The sequence below is a fragment of the Oncorhynchus mykiss genome, chromosome 10 (genome assembly GCF_057628025.1).
Source record: "Oncorhynchus mykiss isolate SJ-2025 chromosome 10, ASM5762802v1, whole genome shotgun sequence".
Lineage (NCBI taxonomy): Eukaryota > Metazoa > Chordata > Actinopteri > Salmoniformes > Salmonidae > Oncorhynchus > Oncorhynchus mykiss.
Window position 1 is genome coordinate 10,940,415 of NC_143031.1, and position 19,202 is coordinate 10,959,616.

Here is a 19,202-nt window from a genome sequence, read left to right on the forward strand (position 1 = left end):
TGATAGAGACGATTTGTTGATTCAGTGAATCAGTAGTTTGTGTTGTATACACAATAATATATCAATAGTTACTGTTATTCTGAAGTCATTTGTTTTTTAAAGATGAATACTGTTTTATGAGATCGATACTGCTACATATTGCAGTATTTTTAAGGTGTTTGATAGGAAGTCTATTTATTTATGTCTTTTTTGTTCTACAAATACCTAGTTTATAAGGAGAAGGGGGTGCTTTGCAGGTTTTATGCAGACTGAAAGTCCAGGCATAGACATAGGTACTACTGGCCTATTCAGAGTACTGTGCTCTTTGTATAGAAATCAGATACAAATGCCAATGAACCAATAATACATGCGGAGTGGCCATTTTTACACAAGTACTGCAAATACTGTACATCCAACGTTGTTAATAACTTGCATGTAACTATGGAATTATGTATTTTTCTTAGTAAATGTAAATTAGGTTGTGGTACAGTTGCCTGTCTGGCCATCTGTTTTAAAGTTGTTAGCCATCAATAGTTAGGAAAGTCCTAACTGAACAAAGACATCACAGTTGGCTGGACTGAGAGCCCCCTGGGCAGACGATGGCGACTGTTTTGTCATCCAATCAGATTTTCTAAACGACGGGCGTATAGTGTGATCGATGGGCCATTTGGCCAATGTTGTGTAAAAGTTTGTGTGCGGAGGCGTTTCCAGGAAGAGTCGTTTAATTTTTCTGTAATGGCGGACCACGGAGACGGTGAAAGTATTGTGTTTAACGACAACAGGTGAGGTGATCGCGAATAAAGCCAAGTGAATCATATTTTTCCAGAAGTACTGTTTTCTACGGTTGTTAGCTAGTTTGACATGAATGTGAACATGTCCTCACAATGTCTGATTTGTTACATGCGCTGCAGACTAGTAGCATATTCAGTGTGGCCACGCTAGCAGCTAACATCATTAGCTAGACTCCCTCCCGACTCGTGGATTTACCTAAACTATGATGCTATTTAGCTAGCTGCGCGTCTATTTAAATTGCATAACATTAGCAGCCTAGCTAGTTATCGTAACTAACGTTACATTGGGTAGCTAACTAACTAGTGTACACATTCGCTAGCTACCCCCACTGTGTTGATGTGCGTATTACCAGTACACATTTGCTAGCTACGGTTAGTGTGTTCATGTGGGTATTAGCGGTTTATGTAGGTAGCTAGCTAATGTTAGTCAGTGAGACTGTCAAATTGAACTAACTTAGGATCATAACTTGATTGCATCGTTTGATCCCAACAAGTAATGTATAGCTAGTTAGACTGTAACACAATTTAGCTAGCTAACGTTAGCCTGATAACAACGAATCATGATTTTGTGTGGGGTCACTAACGTTATCCTGTGTTGCAAACAATCAGCTGGGAAAGGGGAAGATCGCAAGCGAGTAGATATAGCAACTCGATGTTGCGTAGTTCGATCGTTATTTTGATTTGGTTCATGAGTCAGGTCCATTTGTTTTGTTTCTAGGATGGCGCAGCAGCAGACGCTGCGTTTCCGCGGCCCTGCTCCTCCTCCAACCCCAGTGATGCGTGGTCCACCCCCACTGCTCAGACCCCCACCTCCCCCCTTCGGTATGATGAGAGGGCCTCCACCACGAGGGCCACTGTTTGGGCGTCCGCCGTTTGACCCCAGCATGCCACCCATACCCCCACCAGGAGGCATGCCCCCACCACTCGGACCCCCTCACCTACAGGTAGACCAGTCAGAGATGAAAGGAATAATTTCTGCCATTGGATCCATCCATCTTTTCTATAGAATGTGACTGTTACACATTTGGTTTGTCAGAGGTATGAATGCATTGAGAGCCTGAAAATCTTAGACTGCATTGCAAGTATTAAAGGCTTGATTTTTGTATTTCAGAGACCTCCTTTTATGCCCCCGCCGATGGGCAGCATGCCCCCGCCCCCAGGGATGCTATTTCCCCCTGGGATGCCCCCAGTCCCTGCTGCTGGAGCTCATACTCTGCCCCCTACTGATGAGATCTGGGTGGAGAACAAGACACCTGAGGGAAAGGTAGAGAATGGCCTCTTACTTAAAGGAAAGATTGACCCATTTGAATGTTGTTTTTGTGCGTCTCTGAGTGATTTCATGTTTTCATGTGTATTGGAGCTATTGCCGTTCAAGCAAGCAGCAATACAGCCGGTATGTCTAGTTTTGCATCCCGGCTGTATTTCTGCCTGCTTGAACGGCCAATAGATCATCACTTAGAGATGCACAGACACTATATAACATTCATAATGGGTTAATTTTTCCTTTAATTTAGATGTTATGGTAGTTCTCTATTTTAACCTATCTGAATGAATATTTTCTTGTTTCCCCCAGGCATACTACTACAACGCCAGGACTCGAGAGTCAGCCTGGAGCAAACCTGAAGGGGTTAAGGTGATCCAGCAGTCAGAACTCAACCCTATGATGGTGACCCCTGCTGGAACAGGAGCCTCCTCCAATAGCAGCACTGCAGCCAGCACTACAGCTGCCACACCCTCTCCAGTGTCCACACAGGCACCTTCCCAGTCTCATACCATGAGTACCAGCCCAGACACCAACACCACCTCTTCTTTGTCCCAGACCATCACTAGTGAGTACAGCTCTGGGAAAGGGACATCTGGATCTTGTTTTAGTTCTCTGGACAGGTCTGATGGTTAGAATTCCTCTTAGTATGACAAAAGAAGACTGATTTAGTGATGATCACAAAGTTGGAAATGACTAGTTTTCTGCTTGTCTATTGTTAGTTTTACTGTATGTCTAGACTGTGATGTAACACTCTGCTGGTCTTTGTCCAGCTTCTGCTGCTACAGATCTGCAGCCTGTGGCCTCCGTCCCCTCGAGTGTGGGAGTGACCCCGATGGCAGTGGTCAGTGTAACCACAGTGCCATCCTCAGTGACACCAGTCCAGACTATGTCCCTGTTGCCCCAAAGTCTCCCGACTGGCCTGCCCCACCACACCATGTCCCAGCCTCACACCACAGCCACTATCCCAGGCTTTCCCCCAGGGGTCATGCACCCCTTCAGGGTGCCTCTACCAGGCATGCATATCCCACTGCCCGGTAAGACATGGTCTGCTCTCTCCTCATCCCAAACCTCTCTACCTCCCTTAACATTACTGACACTCCTCCCCTTTCCATACTGTCATTAGTCATCTCTTCATTTGTCTGTCATCTTAACGTTAGGCCTTATTTTTATTCCTGTACATTTTATATTTTAGTCATTTTAGCAGACACTCTTATCCAGAGCGACTTACAGTAGTGAGTGCATTCAGTTTAATCTATTAAAAGTAATAGATTAAACTAATAATTGTGGAGGTAGAATGGTTTCGGTCATGGTTGGAGAGAGAAATAAGCAAATCAGAACTTGTATTTTTTTTAAAACTTATTCCACACAACTCCACATTCAGCTCCTTGACATTTTGTTTGTTTTTGCACTGTAGTTATTGGAGAAACGAGTCACTTTTAGTCCTGTAGATAGATGGCAGCATTGCCCATGTTCAGAAAAGGGTCAGCTAGTTGTCTGGAGAAAACAAATGCAGGAGAAAATTCAAATGCCTTTCAGACAATGTCCTATGAAGAAATAGGGCGGTTTTTGTTGACTCACTTAGCAATTTTTTTTATTAATTTAAAGGTGCAATATGCAGAAAACCCTCCCGCCATTTCCTGGTTGCTAAAATTCTAATAGTTTGCCTAATTTCAGTTTATGTGACAAAACAAGCAGGTATATTTCAGTCAATGTTCCAGGTAAAGCTCCGCCTTATCTCAGTTCACTGGTTACGATGGCAACACCCATCCGTAGCACGCGCTCCAGCAGGTGTATCTCACTGATCATCCCTAAAGCCAACACCTCATTTGGCCGCCTTTCGTTCCAGTTCTCTGCTGCCTGTGACTGGAACGAATTGCAAAAATCGCTGAAGTTGGAGACTTTTATCTCCCTCACCAACTTCAAACATCTGCTATCCGAGCAGCTAACCGATCGCTGCAGCTGTACATAGTCTATTGGTAAATAGCCCACCCATTTTCACCTACCTCATCCCCATACTGTTTTTATTTATTTATTTTTATTTTTCTGCTCTTTTGCACACCAATCTCTACCTGTACATAACCATCTGATCATTTATCACTCCAGTGTTAATCTGCATAATTGTAATTATTTGCCTACCTTCTCATGCCTTTTGCACACAATGTATATATAGACTCCCCTTTTTTCTACTGTGTTATTGACTTGTTAATTGTTTACTCCATGTGTAACTCTGTGTTGTCTGTTCACACTGCTATGCCTTATCTTGGCCAGGTCGCAGTTGCAAATGAGAACTTGTTCTCAACTAGCCTACCTGGTTAAATAAAGGTGAAATAAAAAAAATAAAAAAAAAAAATCTAAACCGCTGTGAAATGTCTTTTCAACAACCCAAACTGTTGTTTTTTCAACTGTTTGAAACTGGTGTTGAAAACCACACTTAAGAACGGGAAACGTAGAAATAGAACACACAGAACAGATCTACTGCTTCTTTGACTTGCTTTCAATGAGAATTTTTAGATCTATGTCTCATATTTCTATGTGAATTTGGTTGGGTCATCCAAAAAGTTACACATTGCAGCTTTAAATGTTTCGTAAAAAAAAATATATATATATATTTAATTTTAATTCAATACTCTGCACATCTACAAAACCGAATCAGCACTTTATTCATCCATCTGGTTGTTACCAGGAAGATAATACTACCTGTTGTTATCGAAGTGATAGTGGTTGTGGGCCTAGTTTTAATGTGTTGTTGAAATCTGTGTGATCTGCCCTGGCAGCTTGCACCTCTCTCCTCATGTGTCCAATACAATGCTTGCTTGTCCGTTCTTGCAGGTGTAGCAATGATGCAGATAGTAGGCGGTCCCTATATAAAGACAGTCTCCCCCAACCATAACGGTAATTCTTTCAAACATCTCCAGTCAGTATTCTGTTAGATGGCATGTTAGAGATTTGTTGTGAAAATTATGCTTATAATTTTTGGGCTCTTTTGGCATCGCCAAACAATGCGGAGTATTACTGTTGATTTTTTATTTTTTTATTTATTTATTCAACATTAGTGAGTTAGACATATTTTAGGACTTGTGTTAAATGCTTTTTTTTAAAGAGGAGATTTGGGAAGGAGGCATTTTGGTATAGTGTTGATCAACCAATAGCTGTTTGGACAAAACCGCAATGTGGACTTGTCAGTACTGTCTCCGTTGTACTGTTTTTAGCTAGGTTACTTTTAGCAGGGTTTGATTTTTGAGTGGTAATTTAGTCACTGGTATATAGGTCCTTGTTTTGACAGGCAACACACCTATTTTAGGTTAGGTTATTTTCCCTTTAGTACCGGAAATTCACATTTTATTAATGTTGTATGGTCATTTGATAATCATTTTCTTCTTGTGGCATGCCTTGGTGTGTTTTTGTTAACATCTCAGTGGCTCAGTTTTAGATGTTACCTGTGTACTCATGGCTAAGCAGAGAAGGCCCTATATTTACAATTTGAAAATTAGGTCTAAGTGTTGGAACTAAGATCTTTTTTATATTTCAGGTGAATTCTTATGGCCTCTAAACTACATGCAGTGCATCCGGAAAGTATTCAGACCCCTTTACTTTTCCCAATGTTGTTACATTACAGCCTTATTCTAAAATGTATACAACAAATAATAATTCCTCAATCTACACACAATACCCCATAATGACAAAGCAAAAACTGGTTTTCTGAAAATTTTGCAAGAAAAAAATGATTTTTTTACACATCATGCTACAAGCTTGTCACACCTGTATTTGGGAAGTTTCTCCCATTTATTCTCTGCGGATCCTCTCAAGCTCTGTCAGGTTGGATGGGAAGCGTTGCTGCACAGCTATTTTCAGGTCTCTACAGAGATGTTCAATCGGGCTCAAGTACCGGGCTCTGGCCGGACTACTCAAGGACGTTCAGAGACTTGTCCCGAAGCCAATCCTGTGTTGCCTTAGCTGTGTGCTTAGGGTCGTTGTCCTGTTGGAAGATGAACCTTCGCCCCAATCTGAGGTCTGGAGCAGGTTTTCATCAAGGATCTCACTACTTTGCTCCGTTCATCTTACCCTCACGCCTGACTCGTCTCCCAGTCCTTGCCTCTGAAAAACATCCCCACAACATGATGCTGCCACCCACACTTCACAGTAGGGATGTTGCCAGGTTTCTTCCAGACGTGACGCTTGGCATTCAGGCCAAAGAGTTCATTCTTGGTTTCATCAGACCAGAGAATCTTGTTTCTCCTGGTCTGAGTGTCTTTAGGTGCCTTTTGGCAAACTCCAAGTGGGCTGTCGTGCCTTTTATGGAGTAGTGGCTTCCGTCTGGCCACTCTACCATAAGGCCTGATTGGTGAAGTGCTGCAGAGATGGTTGTCCTTCTGTAAGATTCTCCCATCTCCACAGAGGAACTCTAGAACTCTGTCAGTGACCATCGGGTTCTTGGTGACCTCCCTGACCAAGGCCCTTCTCCCATGATTTTTCAGTTTGGCCGGTTGGCCAGCTCTAGGAAGAGTCCTGGTGGTTCCAAACTTCTTCCATTTATGAATGATGGAGGCCACTGTTCTTGGGGATCTTCAATACTGAATAAATGTTTTTGTACCCTTCCCCAGATCTGTGCCATGACACAGTCCTGTCTCGGAGCTCTACAGATAATTCCTTCGACCTCGTGGCTTGTTTCTTTGCTCTGACATGCACTGTCAGCTGTGGGACGTTATATAGACAGGTGTGTCTTTCCAAATCATGTCCAATCAATTGAATTTACCACAGGTGGACTCCAAGTTGTAGAAACATCTCAAGGATGATCAATGGTAACAGGATGCACCTGAGCTCAATTTCAAGTCTCATAACAGGGTCTGAATACTTGTAAATACTTGTAATTTGCAAACATTTCTTAATCTGTTTTCGCTTATATGGTATTGTGTGTAGATTGCAAACTATATGTATATTTATTACATTTTAGAATAAGACTGTAACGTAACAAAATGTGGAAAAAGTCAAGGGGTCTGAATACTTTCTGAAGGCCCTGTATATCCTCAGAACTTTTCAAGAATGAGTGACACAAGCTCTAGCAATAGTGTCAATAACACAGCATCTATTACCTTTTGGACTCTTTTACCCAAAAGGAAGTAGATGCCCTACCCGCCCCACGCCCCCTGCTTTATGGCTGGCTTTGTTTAGATGAGCAGTAGAATGGCTTTATCAGACAAGGAGTGTGTCTTAAGAACTATTCTGTGTGTATTTGACCTTCCACAGGTATGCTGCCTGGCATGGGCCCTCCTCTTGTTCCCATGATGCACCACCCTCAGTTGGCCCTGGCGGCGCCCGCCTTGTCAGGCCTCCAGTTCCCAGAGTGGTCCGAGTACAAAACGGCCGACGGGAAGACCTACTACTACAACAACCGCACACTGGAGTCCACCTGGGACAAACCCCAGGAACTACGGGAGAAAGGTTGCTCTACTTAAAGCTTTGGATTTCTCCAACCAGCTAGCATTCATGCTCCACTGGTTAAGTGAGGTTTTAGATGTTGCCTATCTAATGTGTGTGCATTTTTCCTCTCCTGTAGAGAAAGAGGCAGAGAAGGCCAAAGAGAGACAGCAGGCCCTGGAGGAGGAGGCTATGGAGATGGAGGATGAACAGCCTAAAATAGAGCTCCCCAAGGAGGTGAAGGAGGTGAGAGGAGAACTGTAGCCATCTACTAGTCACATCATTCTGGCCTGCATTTGATAATTTCAAAAGGTGTATTATTGTCATCTACCTTAATAAAAGTTGTATTCCTTTCATTGAGCAGGTTAAGGAGGAGGAGATGACTGAAGAGGAGAAAGCAGCACAGAAAGCCAAGCCCGTGGCCACTAACCCAATACCTGGCACTCCCTGGTATGTAACAGAAAGCCCGTGGCCACTAACCCAATACCTGGCACTCCCTGGTATGTAACAGAAAGCCAAGCCCGTGGCCACTAACCCAATACCTGGCACTCCCTGGTATGTAACAGAAGGCTAAACCCGTGGCCACTAACCCAATACCTGGCACTCCCTGGTATGTAACAGAAAGCTAAGCCCGTGGCCACTAACCCAATACCTGGCACTCCCTGGTATGTAACAGAAAGCTAAGCCCGTGGCCACTAACCCAATACCTGGCACTCCCTGGTATGTAACAGAAAGCCAAGCCCGTGGCCACTAACCCAATACCGGGCACTCCCTGGTATGTAACAGAAAGCCAAGCCCGTGGCCACTAACCCAATACCTGGCACTCCCTGGTATGTAACAGAAAGCCAAGCCCGTGGCCACTAACCCAATACCGGGTACTCCCTGGTATGTAACAGAAAGCCTGTGGCCACTAACCCAATACCTGGCACTCCCTGGTATGTAACAGAAAGCCCATGGCCACTAACCCAATACCTGGCACTCCCTGGTATGTAACAGAAAGCCCGTGGCCACTAACCCAATACCTGGCACTCCCTGGTATGTAACAGAAAGCCTGTGGCCACTAACCCAATACCTGGCACTCCCTGGTATGTAACAGAAAGCCCGTGGCCACTAACCCAATACCGGGCACTCCCTGGTATGTAACAGAAAGCCAAGCCCGTGGCCACTAACCCAATACCTGGCACTCCCTGGTATGTAACAGAAAGCCAAGCCCGTGGCCACTAACCCAATACCGGGTACTCCCTGGTATGTAACAGAAAGCCTGTGGCCACTAACCCAATACCTGGCACTCCCTGGTATGTAACAGAAAGCCCATGGCCACTAACCCAATACCTGGCACTCCCTGGTATGTAACAGAAAGCCCGTGGCCACTTACCCAATACCTGGCACTCCCTGGTATGTAACAGAAAGCCTGTGGCCACTAACCCAATACCTGGCACTCCCTGGTATGTAACAGAAAGCCTGTGGCCACTAACCCAATACCTGGCACTCCCTGGTATGTAACAGAAAGCCTGTGGCCACTAACCCAATACCTGGCACTCCCTGGTATGTAACAGAAAGCCTGTGGCCACTAACCCAATACCTGGCACTCCCTGGTATGTAACAGAAAGCCTGTGGGCACTAACCCAATACCTGCCACTCTCTGGCATGTAACAGAAAGCCTGTGGCCACTAACCCAATACCTGCCACTCCCTGGTATGTAACAGAAAGCCTGTGGCCACTAACCCAATACCTGGCACTCCCTGGTATGTAACAGAAAGCCCGTGGCCACTAACCCAATACCTGGCACTCCCTGGTATGTAACAGAAAGCCTGTGGCCACTAACCCAATACCTGGCACTCCCTGGTATGTAACAGAAAGCCTGTGGGCACTAACCCAATACCTGGCACTCCCTGGTATGTAACAGAAAGCCCATGGCCACTAACCCAATACCTGGCACTCCCTGGTATGTAACAGAAAGCCCGTGGCCACTTACCCAATACCTGGCACTCCCTGGTATGTAACAGAAAGCCTGTGGCCACTAACCCAATACCTGGCACTCCCTGGTATGTAACAGAAAGCCTGTGGGCACTAACCCAATACCTGGCACTCCCTGGTATGTAACAGAAAGCCTGTGGGCACTAACCCAATACCTGGCACTCCCTGGTATGTAACAGAAAGCCTGTGGGCACTAACCCAATACCTGCCACTCTCTGGCATGTGCCACTGATGGTAACAGAGCTATGTGCTGTTGTCTGGAGGCTGAACTTGCATCAGTCACACGCCCTGGTGCCCTATTGAACTTGTGTGTGTTTAGGTGTATTGTGTGGACCGGTGACGAGCGGGTGTTCTACTACAACCCCACCACGCGTCTCTCCATGTGGGACCGGCCAGAGGAGCTGGTGGGACGGGCCGACGTTGACAAGAACATCCAGGAACCACCTCATAAGAGGGGCTTGGAGGACGCCACCAGGAAGCTGGGTATGACCACACACAGGCACACTCATCCTGCTTCTGTAGGTGTTCATGACGATGGCCTCATCACTTCTCTCCCTCAGGAATCAGCAAAGAGGAGCTGGAGCAGGCAGCAGAGGAAGCTCTGGAAGATGAGCCTGTGAAGGCCAAGAAGAGGAAGTAAGTTCCCAGTCCTCTCCACCTAAGGGCCCAGCACACTTCTACTAGGGGCCAGTAACAGCATGACGAGGCACTCAGTCATTCTTCATCGTCTGAACAGATTAAACAGCATGTACAAATTGAAATCAACCCATGATGTACTCTGGATAAAAATATCTCAATTCTTAGTTTAAGGTTTAGTTGGGGTGTTTGGTCGCGAACCCTAAATTGCTTGATTTTTGTATTTTCCTCTGGGGGTGGAGGGACTAACTCTGTGGGAGGTAGTATTGTATTTTCCTCTGGGGGTGGAGGGACTAACTCTGTGGGAGGTAGTTTTTAACCCAGCCTGTACTGACTTAGTAAAGCCTATGATGTCTTCACTGGTTCTGTTAAAGTGGTCAATCGATGGTCACTGTCCAGGTTACCCAATCAGTCACTGTTTCCCATCAGTGCCCTCCAAGCCTGCCTCTCCCGCTACCCTAAACACTGGTCCCGTTGCACAAGAGACTATTTTTCAGGGAAAAGGCCTGTAGAACACATGGTGATGCCAACGTGGGCCTCCAAGGTAACCACCTTGCTTGACCTCCTTCTTCTAGAACTACTGCTTTAGGAACCCCAATGAGCAAATGAAGACGTTTCCCGCCCCGTCTCGCCATAGCTATATGTGATAACGGAACACTGAATACAAATCCAAGACCGTGAATATCAGTGGTCAGGTATTTGACAAATCCTCCCCCTCTCAATCTTTAAAAGCTGTAGGACCTGTGCAACACCCAACTTATATCATTTGGAGTCCACTCATTTGGTAGAGATGGCTGATAATTGATCGGTCAAGTATAGCAGAACACCTGGGTAGAGAACATAGAAGAACATACTGTATCATTTCCCCAATTGAAGAAGTAAAGTTGCACCCCAGGCCAGCCCCCTACCCCTCCCCCCCCGGTCTATCACTAACCCTCCCCTGTGCCTGGATCTTGACGTCTTCCCTCCGCTTGCAGGAAGGAGGAAGTGATGAAAGAGGCGGACTCTGAGAAAGAGGCAGCCATGGAGGCAGAGCTGAAGGCGGCCCGAGAGCGGGCCATCGTGCCCCTGGAGAAGCGCATGACACAGTTCAGGGACATGCTGCTGAAGAGAGGGGTAAAACACTTCAATCCAACGCAATACTGTAACCTTAGACACATTAATCTGAATGGAAGCCCACCAAGGTACACTCTTAAGTTAATTCTCCTTGTCTTTGGTGTTTAATTTCTGTTCTTCCTGCCTCTATCCCTGACTTCTATCTTATGCCCAGTTGATTGACATTTCTGCTTATGTTTTGGTAATAGTTCAAGAAGTACATTCATAAAAGTTAGTTAAACATGTTATGTACATATCTATAACAGTGTTGAATTGTTAATGATAGACAAAAAAATTTAACATTTCACTATTCTTTGTAGGGAAGAAGTAATTTGAAATCAATTTATTGTACATAATGGTGACTTTCTTTGAAAATGACATGCACATGCTGTACTGGATCAGTGTTAGGTTTTTCCAATACATTCATCAGATCTATATGTCTTCAGGACTACCCTGCCAATGGCGAGGTCGTCCTTTACAAACTGGCATGCAGAGTAGATGATGTCATTATGTTGTCATCTCCTCTGATTTGGGATCAGATTTCATGTGTTCAGCTTCCTGTTTCTGTATTACATGAATTATGTATCAACTTCTTTATCCTAGAAACAGTTGTTCAGAACCAAAACAGGCATATTGCAACTCTGATGCATCCAAAGCAGAGTTAGAAAAATAAATAAAAACTAATTTGATCGTAAAATGTATTAAACTTCCCCAGCAGGGGAAATGTATTAAACTTCCCCAGCAGGGGAAATGTATTAAACTTCCCCAGCAGGGGAAATGTATTCAACTTCCCCAGCAGGGGAAATGTATTAAACTTCCCCAGCAGGGGAGTTATTGGTGCTGCTGTCTGCAGCTTTTTCCAAGAGCACCACCAGGCGTGATGCAGGCCTTTATGGCACATTGCTCTGCTGTCACTGTATTGTTCCTTTGGGTGTCACTAGTTTGAGTAAAACGTGACTCATTCCTTTTAGATTTGAGGGGGATTGATTGGTTCCTTTTAGATTTGAAGGGGATTGATTTGGCCGACGGGGGATTATTTTCCCTCGAAGGAAATCAATTTGACTGATGACTGAAAGTGTTATGTGAATGTTGTTGAAGCCCACCTTGATTGGCCTGGTCTCACGCCCTCTAAACCCCGCGCCCACAGGTCTCAGCGTTCTCTACGTGGGAGAAAGAGCTGCACAAGATAGTTTTTGATCCGCGATACCTGCTGCTTAACCCCAAAGAGAGAAAGCAGGTATTGTACACTAACAGAACTCATTTATCAATTTAGATTTGATTTGTTTCCATATTCAGTCATATTATGATATGAGAGAGAGCTCTACAGAGCTCAGAGCTCTACAATCAGGTAATATATGTATTTCCCAAGGGGATATCTGCCAGTTGTGTGTGTATTTATGCTAACTGTTGTTCCATGTGTGTCTGCTGATCCTGTGCAGGTGTTTGACCAATATGTGAAGACCCGAGCTGAGGAGGAGAGAAAAGAGAAGAAGAATAAACTGATGCAGTCTAAGGACGAGTTCAGGAAGATGATGGAGGAGGCCAAGCTCACAGCCAGGTCAGACCTCACTATAAACACTAGTTAATATGGTACCAGGTACCAGCCAGGTCAGACCTCACTATAAACACTAGTTAATACTGTACCAGGTACCAGCCAGGTCAGACCTCACTATAAACACTGGTTAATATGGTACCAGCCAGGTCAGACCTCACTATAAACACTGGTTAATATGGTACCAGCCAGGTCAGACCTCACTATAAACACTAGTTAATACTGTACCAGGTACCAGCCAGGTCAGACCTCACTATAAACACTGGTTAATACGGTACCAGCCAGGTCAGACCTCACTATAAACACTAGTTAATACGGTACCAGCCAGGTCAGACCTCACTACAAACACTAGTTAATATGGTACCAGGTACCAGCCAGGTCAGACCTCACTATAAACACTAGTTAATATGGTACCAGGTACCAGCCAGGTCAGACCTCACTATAAACACTAGTTAATATGGTACCAGGTACCAGCCAGGTCAGACCTCACTATAAACACTGGTTAATACGGTACCAGGTACCAGCCAGGTGGTTTAGTTAATACTGTACCAGGTACCAGCCAGGTCAGACCTCACTATAAACACTAGTTAATATGGTACCAGGTACCAGCCAGGTCAGACCTCACTATAAAAACTAGTTAATACGGTACCAGCCAGGTCAGACCTCACTACAAACACTGGTTAATACGGTACCAGCCAGGTCAGACCTCACTATAAACACTGGTTAATACGGTACCAGCCAGGTCAGACCTCACTACAAACACTAGTTAATATGGTACCAGCCAGGTCAGACCTCACTATAAACACTAGTTAATATGGTACCAGCCAGGTCAGACCTCACTATAAACACTAGTTAATACGGTACCAGCCAGGTCAGACCTCACTACAAACACTAGTTAATATGGTACCAGCCAGGTCAGACCTCACTATAAACACTAGTTAATATGGTACCAGCCAGGTCAGACCTCACTACAAACACTAGTTAATACGGTACCAGCCAGGTGGTTTAGTTAATACGGTACCAGCCAGGTGGTTTAGTTAATACGGTACCAGCCAGGTGGTTTAGTTAATACGGTACCAGTCAGGTGGTTTAGTTAATACGGTACCAGCCAGGTAGTTTAGTTAATACGGTACCAGCCAGGTGGTTTAGTTAATACGGTACCAGCCAGGTGATCTAGTTAATACGGTACCAGCCAGGTGGTTTAGTTAATACGGTACCAGCCAGGTGGTTTAGTTAATACGGTACCAGCCAGGTGGTTTAGTTAATACGGTACCAGCCAGGTGGTTTAGTTAATACGGTACCAGCCAGGTGGTTTAGTTAATACGGTACCAGCCAGGTGGTTTAGTTAATACGGTACCAGCCAGGTGGTTTAGTTAATACGGTACCAGCCAGGTGGTTTAGTTAATACGGTACCAGCCAGGTGGTTTAGTTAATACGGTACCAGCCAGGTGGTTTAGTTAATACGGTACCAGCCAGGTGGTTTAGTTAATACGGTACCAGCCAGGTGGTTTAGTTAATACGGTACCAGCCAGGTGGTCTAGTTAATACGGTACCAGGTACCAGCCAGGTGGTTTAGTTAATACGGTACCAGCCAGGTGGTTTAGTTAATACGGTACCAGCCAGGTGGTTTAGTTAATACGGTACCAGCCAGGTGGTTTAGTTAATACGGTACCAGCCAGGTGGTTTAGTTAATACGGTACCAGCCAGGTGGTTTAGTTAATACGGTACCAGCCAGGTGGTCTAGTTAATACGGTACCAGGTACCAGCCAGGTGGTTTAGTTAATACGGTACCAGCCAGGTGGTTTAGTTAATACGGTACCAGCCAGGTGGTTTAGTTAATACGGTACCAGCCAGGTGGTTTAGTTAATACGGTACCAGCCAGGTGGTTTAGTTAATACGGTACCAGCCAGGTGGTCTAGTTAATACGGTACCAGGTACCAGCCAGGTGGTTTAGTTAATACGGTACCAGCCAGGTGGTCTAGTTAATACGGTACCAGCCAGATGGTTTAGTTAATACGGTACCAGCCAGGTGGTTTAGTTAATACGGTACCAGCCAGGTGGTTTAGTTAATACGGTACCCGCCAGGTGGTCTAGTTAATACGGTACCTGCCAGGTGGTTTAGTTAATACGGTACCCGCCAGGTGGTTTAGTTAATACGGTACCAGCCAGGTGGTTTAGTTAATACGGTACCAGCCAGGTGGTTTAGTTAATACGGTACCAGCCAGGTGGTCTAGTTAATACGGTACCAGGTACCAGCCAGGTGGTTTAGTTAATACGGTACCAGCCAGGTGGTCTAGTTAATACGGTACCAGCCAGATGGTTTAGTTAATACGGTACCAGCCAGGTGGTTTAGTTAATACGGTACCAGCCAGGTGGTTTAGTTAATACGGTACCAGCCAGGTGGTTTAGTTAATACGGTACCAGCCAGGTGGTTTAGTTAATACGGTACCAGCCAGGTGGTTTAGTTAATACGGTACCAGCCAGGTGGTTTAGTTAATACGGTACCAGCCAGGTGGTTTAGTTAATACGGTACCAGCCAGGTGGTTTAGTTAATACGGTACCAGCCAGGTGGTTTAGTTAATACGGTACCAGCCAGGTGGTTTAGTTAATACGGTACCAGCCAGGTGGTTTAGTTAATACGGTACCAGCCAGGTGGTCTAGTTAATACGGTACCAGCCAGGTGGTCTAGTTAATACGGTACCAGCCAGGTGGTCTAGTTAATACGGTACCAGCCAGGTGGTCTAGTTAATACGGTACCAGCCAGGTGGTTTAGTTAATACGGTACCAGCCAGGTGGTTTAGTTAATACGGTACCAGCCAGGTGCTCTAGTTAATACGGTACCAGCCAGGTGGTTTAGTTAATACGGTACCAGCCAGGTGGTTTAGTTAATACGGTACCAGCCAGGTGGTTTAGTTAATACGGTACCAGCCAGGTGGTCTAGTTAATACGGTACCAGCCAGGTGGTCTAGTTAATACGGTACCAGCCAGGTGGTCTAGTTAATACGGTACCAGCCAGGTGGTTTAGTTAATACGGTACCAGCCAGGTGGTTTAGTTAATACGGTACCCGCCAGGTGGTTTAGTTAATACGGTACCCGCCAGGTGGTTTAGTTAATACGGTACCCGCCAGGTGGTCTATTTAATACGGTACCCGCCAGGTGGTTTAGTTAATACGGTACCCGCCAAGTGGTCTAGTTAATACGGTACCAGCCAGGTGGTCTAGTTAATACGGTACCAGCCAGGTGGTTTAGTTAATACGGTACCCGCCAGGTGGTCTAGTTAATACGGTACCTGCCAGGTGGTTTAGTTAATACGGTACCCGCCAGGTGGTCTAGTTAATACGGTACCTGCCAGGTGGTTTAGTTAATACGGTACCCGCCAGGTGGTTTAGTTAATACGGTACCAGCCAGGTGGCTAGTGTCTCTCAGGGAACTAAGAGTTGCTGTGTTGTTTGTTTCAGGACAACGTTCAGTGAGTTTGCATCCAAGCACGCCAAGGACCCACGGTTCAAGGCCATAGAGAAGATGAAGGACCGGGAGGCCATCTTTATCGAGTTCATGACCGCTCTCAAGAAGAAAGAGAAGGAGGACTCCAAGAACAGAGGAGAGAAGGTGAGCGCTGGTCTGGAAACCTCCATGGCCACTGAAAACAGTAGCCTGAGGAAGTGATATGCTGGACAGGTCACTACATACCTGGATGCTGTGCTTAGTGAAACCTGGAGACATTTGGAGTATCTGATCGTGTGTATGTCCCTATTGTAAACCTGGTCTCTGTCCCAGGTGAAGCAGGACTTCTTTGAGTTGCTTGGCGACCACCAGCTGGACGGAGGGCAGCGCTGGAGCAAGGTGAAGGACAGGCTGGAGGGAGACCCTCGCTACAAGGCTGTGGAGAGCTCCAACACCAGAGAGGAACTCTACAAGCAGTATGTGGACAAGCAGGCCAAGGTGGGAGGAACAGGATATTACCTCAGAGGCTGCCCTTCCTGCTCATAAACTCACTGACTCCAGCTTGTCATCTGACATTTAACCCAGCCCAATTCAGTGCCACAATCTTAAGTCTGTTTAGCCTCTTGACGTGATGGGTGTCATGATGCCTGTAATGATTGCATGCCTCTGTGTATATGATGATGCTGCCAGAACATGTATTTGATGGTGTCTCTCTGCTGCCAGAACATGGACTCTGATAAGGAGAAGGAGATGGAGCGCGCCGCCAGGATAGAGGCCAGTCTGAGGGAGAGGGAGCGCGAGGTGCAGAAGGCCCGCTCTGAGCAGACCAAGGAGATCGACAGAGAGCGGGAGCAGCACAAGAGGGAGGAAGCCATCCAGCACTTCAGAGCCCTCATGTCAGACATGGTGAGCTCACACCATCCGCTCAAGTTGGTTTCCCCAATAAGGCACCGACAGGACTACATTTGTAGCTGAGAACTTGGGTGAACCAAACATTTACTTAGATTAAACCCAGTTTGATATGGCCACTGGAAGATCGTCTCAGCCGGGCAGATCAGAGACAAGACAGGAACCTTTGTTTTCAGATTGACCTTGTTAATGCCCAGACTTGTATTATGTGGATGAGGAACCATGTGCCAGGTCTTAATGCTGCTGGTGTGTGTTGTGATCAGGTGAGGTCGTCTGACGCGTCGTGGTCAGACACCAGGCGTAACCTGCGTAAGGACCACCGCTGGGAGTCCGCCTCTCTGTTGGAGAGAGACGAGAAGGAGAAACTGTTCAACGAACACGTTGAGGCGCTCTCCAAGAAGAAGAAGGAGAACTTCAGACAGCTACTGGACGAGACCGTCATGGTGAGAGACAACGTTTGGGCTGGGCTTACGCTCTCATTACAGGGCACATATGTACACCAACACAGCTGCATTAAATGTAAACTCACCGCAGTCCATCTGTGTATTAACGTGTCACCATTAAGGTGGTACTGTAAACCTGCATGTCATTCAGATAGAGTATTATCCTGTGACGGATGACTTGGTAGTACGTGCGTTGATTGAGTGTTCGCCACAGATCACACTGACCACCACGTGGAAGGAGGTGAAGAAGATCATTAAAGAGGATCCTCGCTGTATCAAGTTCTCCAGTAGTGACAGAGTAAGACCTTTCTCTTTTACCTTGCTGTGTTCTACTGGTTGAGTCAGCCAGCCACCCATGTACTCTGTTCTACTGGTTGAGTCAGCCAGCCACCCATGTACTCTGTGCTCTACTGGTTGAGTCAGCCAGCCACCCATGTACTCTGTGCTCTACTGGTTGAGTCAGCCAGCCACCCATGTACTCTGTGCTCTACTGGTTGAGTCAGCCAGCCACCCATGTACTCTGTGTTCTACTGGTTGAGTCAGCCAGCCACCCATGTACTCTGTGTTCTACTGGTTGAGTCAGCCAGCCACCCATGTTCTCGGTTAACACCAGGCAAAGACGCTGAGCGGTTCGTCTTGTTTTGGTTTGTAGAAAAAACAGAGGGAGTTTGAAGACTACATCAAAGACAAGTACATCACAGCCAAAGCTGACTTCAGAACACTTCTGAAAGAGACCAAGTTCATCACGTACAGGTGAGTACAGCAACGGGCTGGATTGTGACATTCTTTCATTGGTAGCTGGGTGAATATGTATCACAGGTTGGATCATTTTAATGGCATTTATTGTGTAGATTAGGTGTACTTAAGACTGGAGTTTTAAACAATTATTAGATCAATTGAGTCAGGAGGAGGTGCTATTGATCAATTGAGTCAGGAGGAGGTGCTATTGGTCCATCTGCATTGCCTCTTTACTGACCCCTCCCCATGTTGTCGTCCTCTCAGGTCGCGGAAGTTGCTCCAGGAGTCTGACCAGCACCTGAAGGATGTGGAGAAGGTTCTGCAGAATGACAAGCGTTACCTGGTGCTGGACTGTGTCCCGGATGAGAGGAGAAAACTCCTCATGTTCTACATTGAGGATCTGGACCGCCGGGGTCCCCCTCCTCCCCCCACTGCCTCGGAGCCAACACGTCGCTCCACCAAGTGACCAGAGACTGCTAGAAACCCTGAGCATGAACCAGCCCTGCACCTATTCTAGTGCAGTATTAAACTGTAATGTCCTAATGCCTTGTGGTAAACCTGGAACATCCATCCCTGTATTTATTCAAGTGTCAGTAGTGCAGAGCTCTGGCTCTCCTCTCCTGCCTACAGGGCCTGATGATGTGCCACTGCTCTAACCCCTGACATCTGACCTTTGGCCTAGCTGAGGTCAAAGGGATCGGCGTAGTAGTACATCTGCAGCCACCTATGACGTTAGACAACTGTAAATGATGAACTCTGCTGTTTCTGTGACTCAAGGCATTGCAGGCCTTAGTAACTGTTTTTAGGGTGTCGTTGACGGCGACCGACTCACAGTACAGTTTGAATGTTAACGTTTCTTCTCAGTGGTTTCATTTTGATGCGTTGCTTTTTCTGTACATGTTTACTGGAATAAAGACAACTTTTCTTTTTTTAACAATGCAGTCCTGTGATATGTTAAT

The 19,202-nt window shown here is 45.9% G+C and overlaps 1 protein-coding gene across 11 annotated transcripts; it reads left to right on the plus strand.

Annotated features, from left to right (window-relative positions):
* The first annotated feature begins 339 nt into the window (after nucleotides 1-339).
* On the plus strand, nucleotides 340-19,177 carry LOC110533329 (transcription elongation regulator 1-like). Of its 11 annotated transcripts, none has more exons than XR_016484114.1 (21): nucleotides 559-761; nucleotides 1,489-1,714; nucleotides 1,882-2,034; nucleotides 2,344-2,599; nucleotides 2,805-3,068; nucleotides 4,864-4,926; nucleotides 7,279-7,473; nucleotides 7,589-7,695; nucleotides 7,814-7,899; nucleotides 9,746-9,909; nucleotides 9,987-10,322; nucleotides 10,371-11,246; nucleotides 12,305-12,394; nucleotides 12,597-12,715; nucleotides 16,168-16,318; nucleotides 16,487-16,651; nucleotides 16,877-17,059; nucleotides 17,326-17,505; nucleotides 17,720-17,803; nucleotides 18,158-18,258; nucleotides 18,508-19,177. XR_016484114.1 is itself a non-coding variant. In XM_090188957.1 (21 exons), the coding sequence occupies exons 1-21, from the start codon at nucleotides 715-717 to the stop codon at nucleotides 18,707-18,709; spliced, it is 3,051 nt and encodes a 1,016-aa protein (XP_090045083.1). In that variant the 5' UTR covers nucleotides 559-714; the 3' UTR covers nucleotides 18,710-19,177. The 11 variants fall into 11 exon arrangements, 4 of the variants coding, with proteins under 4 accessions (XP_090045085.1, XP_090045083.1, XP_090045084.1 ...); XR_016484110.1 differs by having other exon boundaries at nucleotides 9,987-10,062; nucleotides 11,040-11,246; XR_016484111.1 differs by having other exon boundaries at nucleotides 2,820-3,068; nucleotides 9,987-10,062; nucleotides 11,040-11,246.
* The last annotated feature ends 25 nt before the right edge of the window (nucleotides 19,178-19,202 follow it).

What these genes read in the sequence shown, in the direction of transcription:
- LOC110533329 (XM_090188957.1), top strand. Translation starts at nt 715, where the DNA reads ATGGCGGACCACGGAGACGGTGAAAGTATTGTGTTTAACGACAACAG. An exon ending in CCAATACCTGGCACTCCCTG is followed by an intron (nt 7,900 to 9,745) that starts GTATGTAACAGA and finishes GTGTGTGTTTAG; the next exon opens with GTGTATTGTGTGGACCGGTG. An exon ending in TACTGGACGAGACCGTCATG is followed by an intron (nt 17,506 to 17,719) that starts GTGAGAGACAAC and finishes TGTTCGCCACAG; the next exon opens with ATCACACTGACCACCACGTG.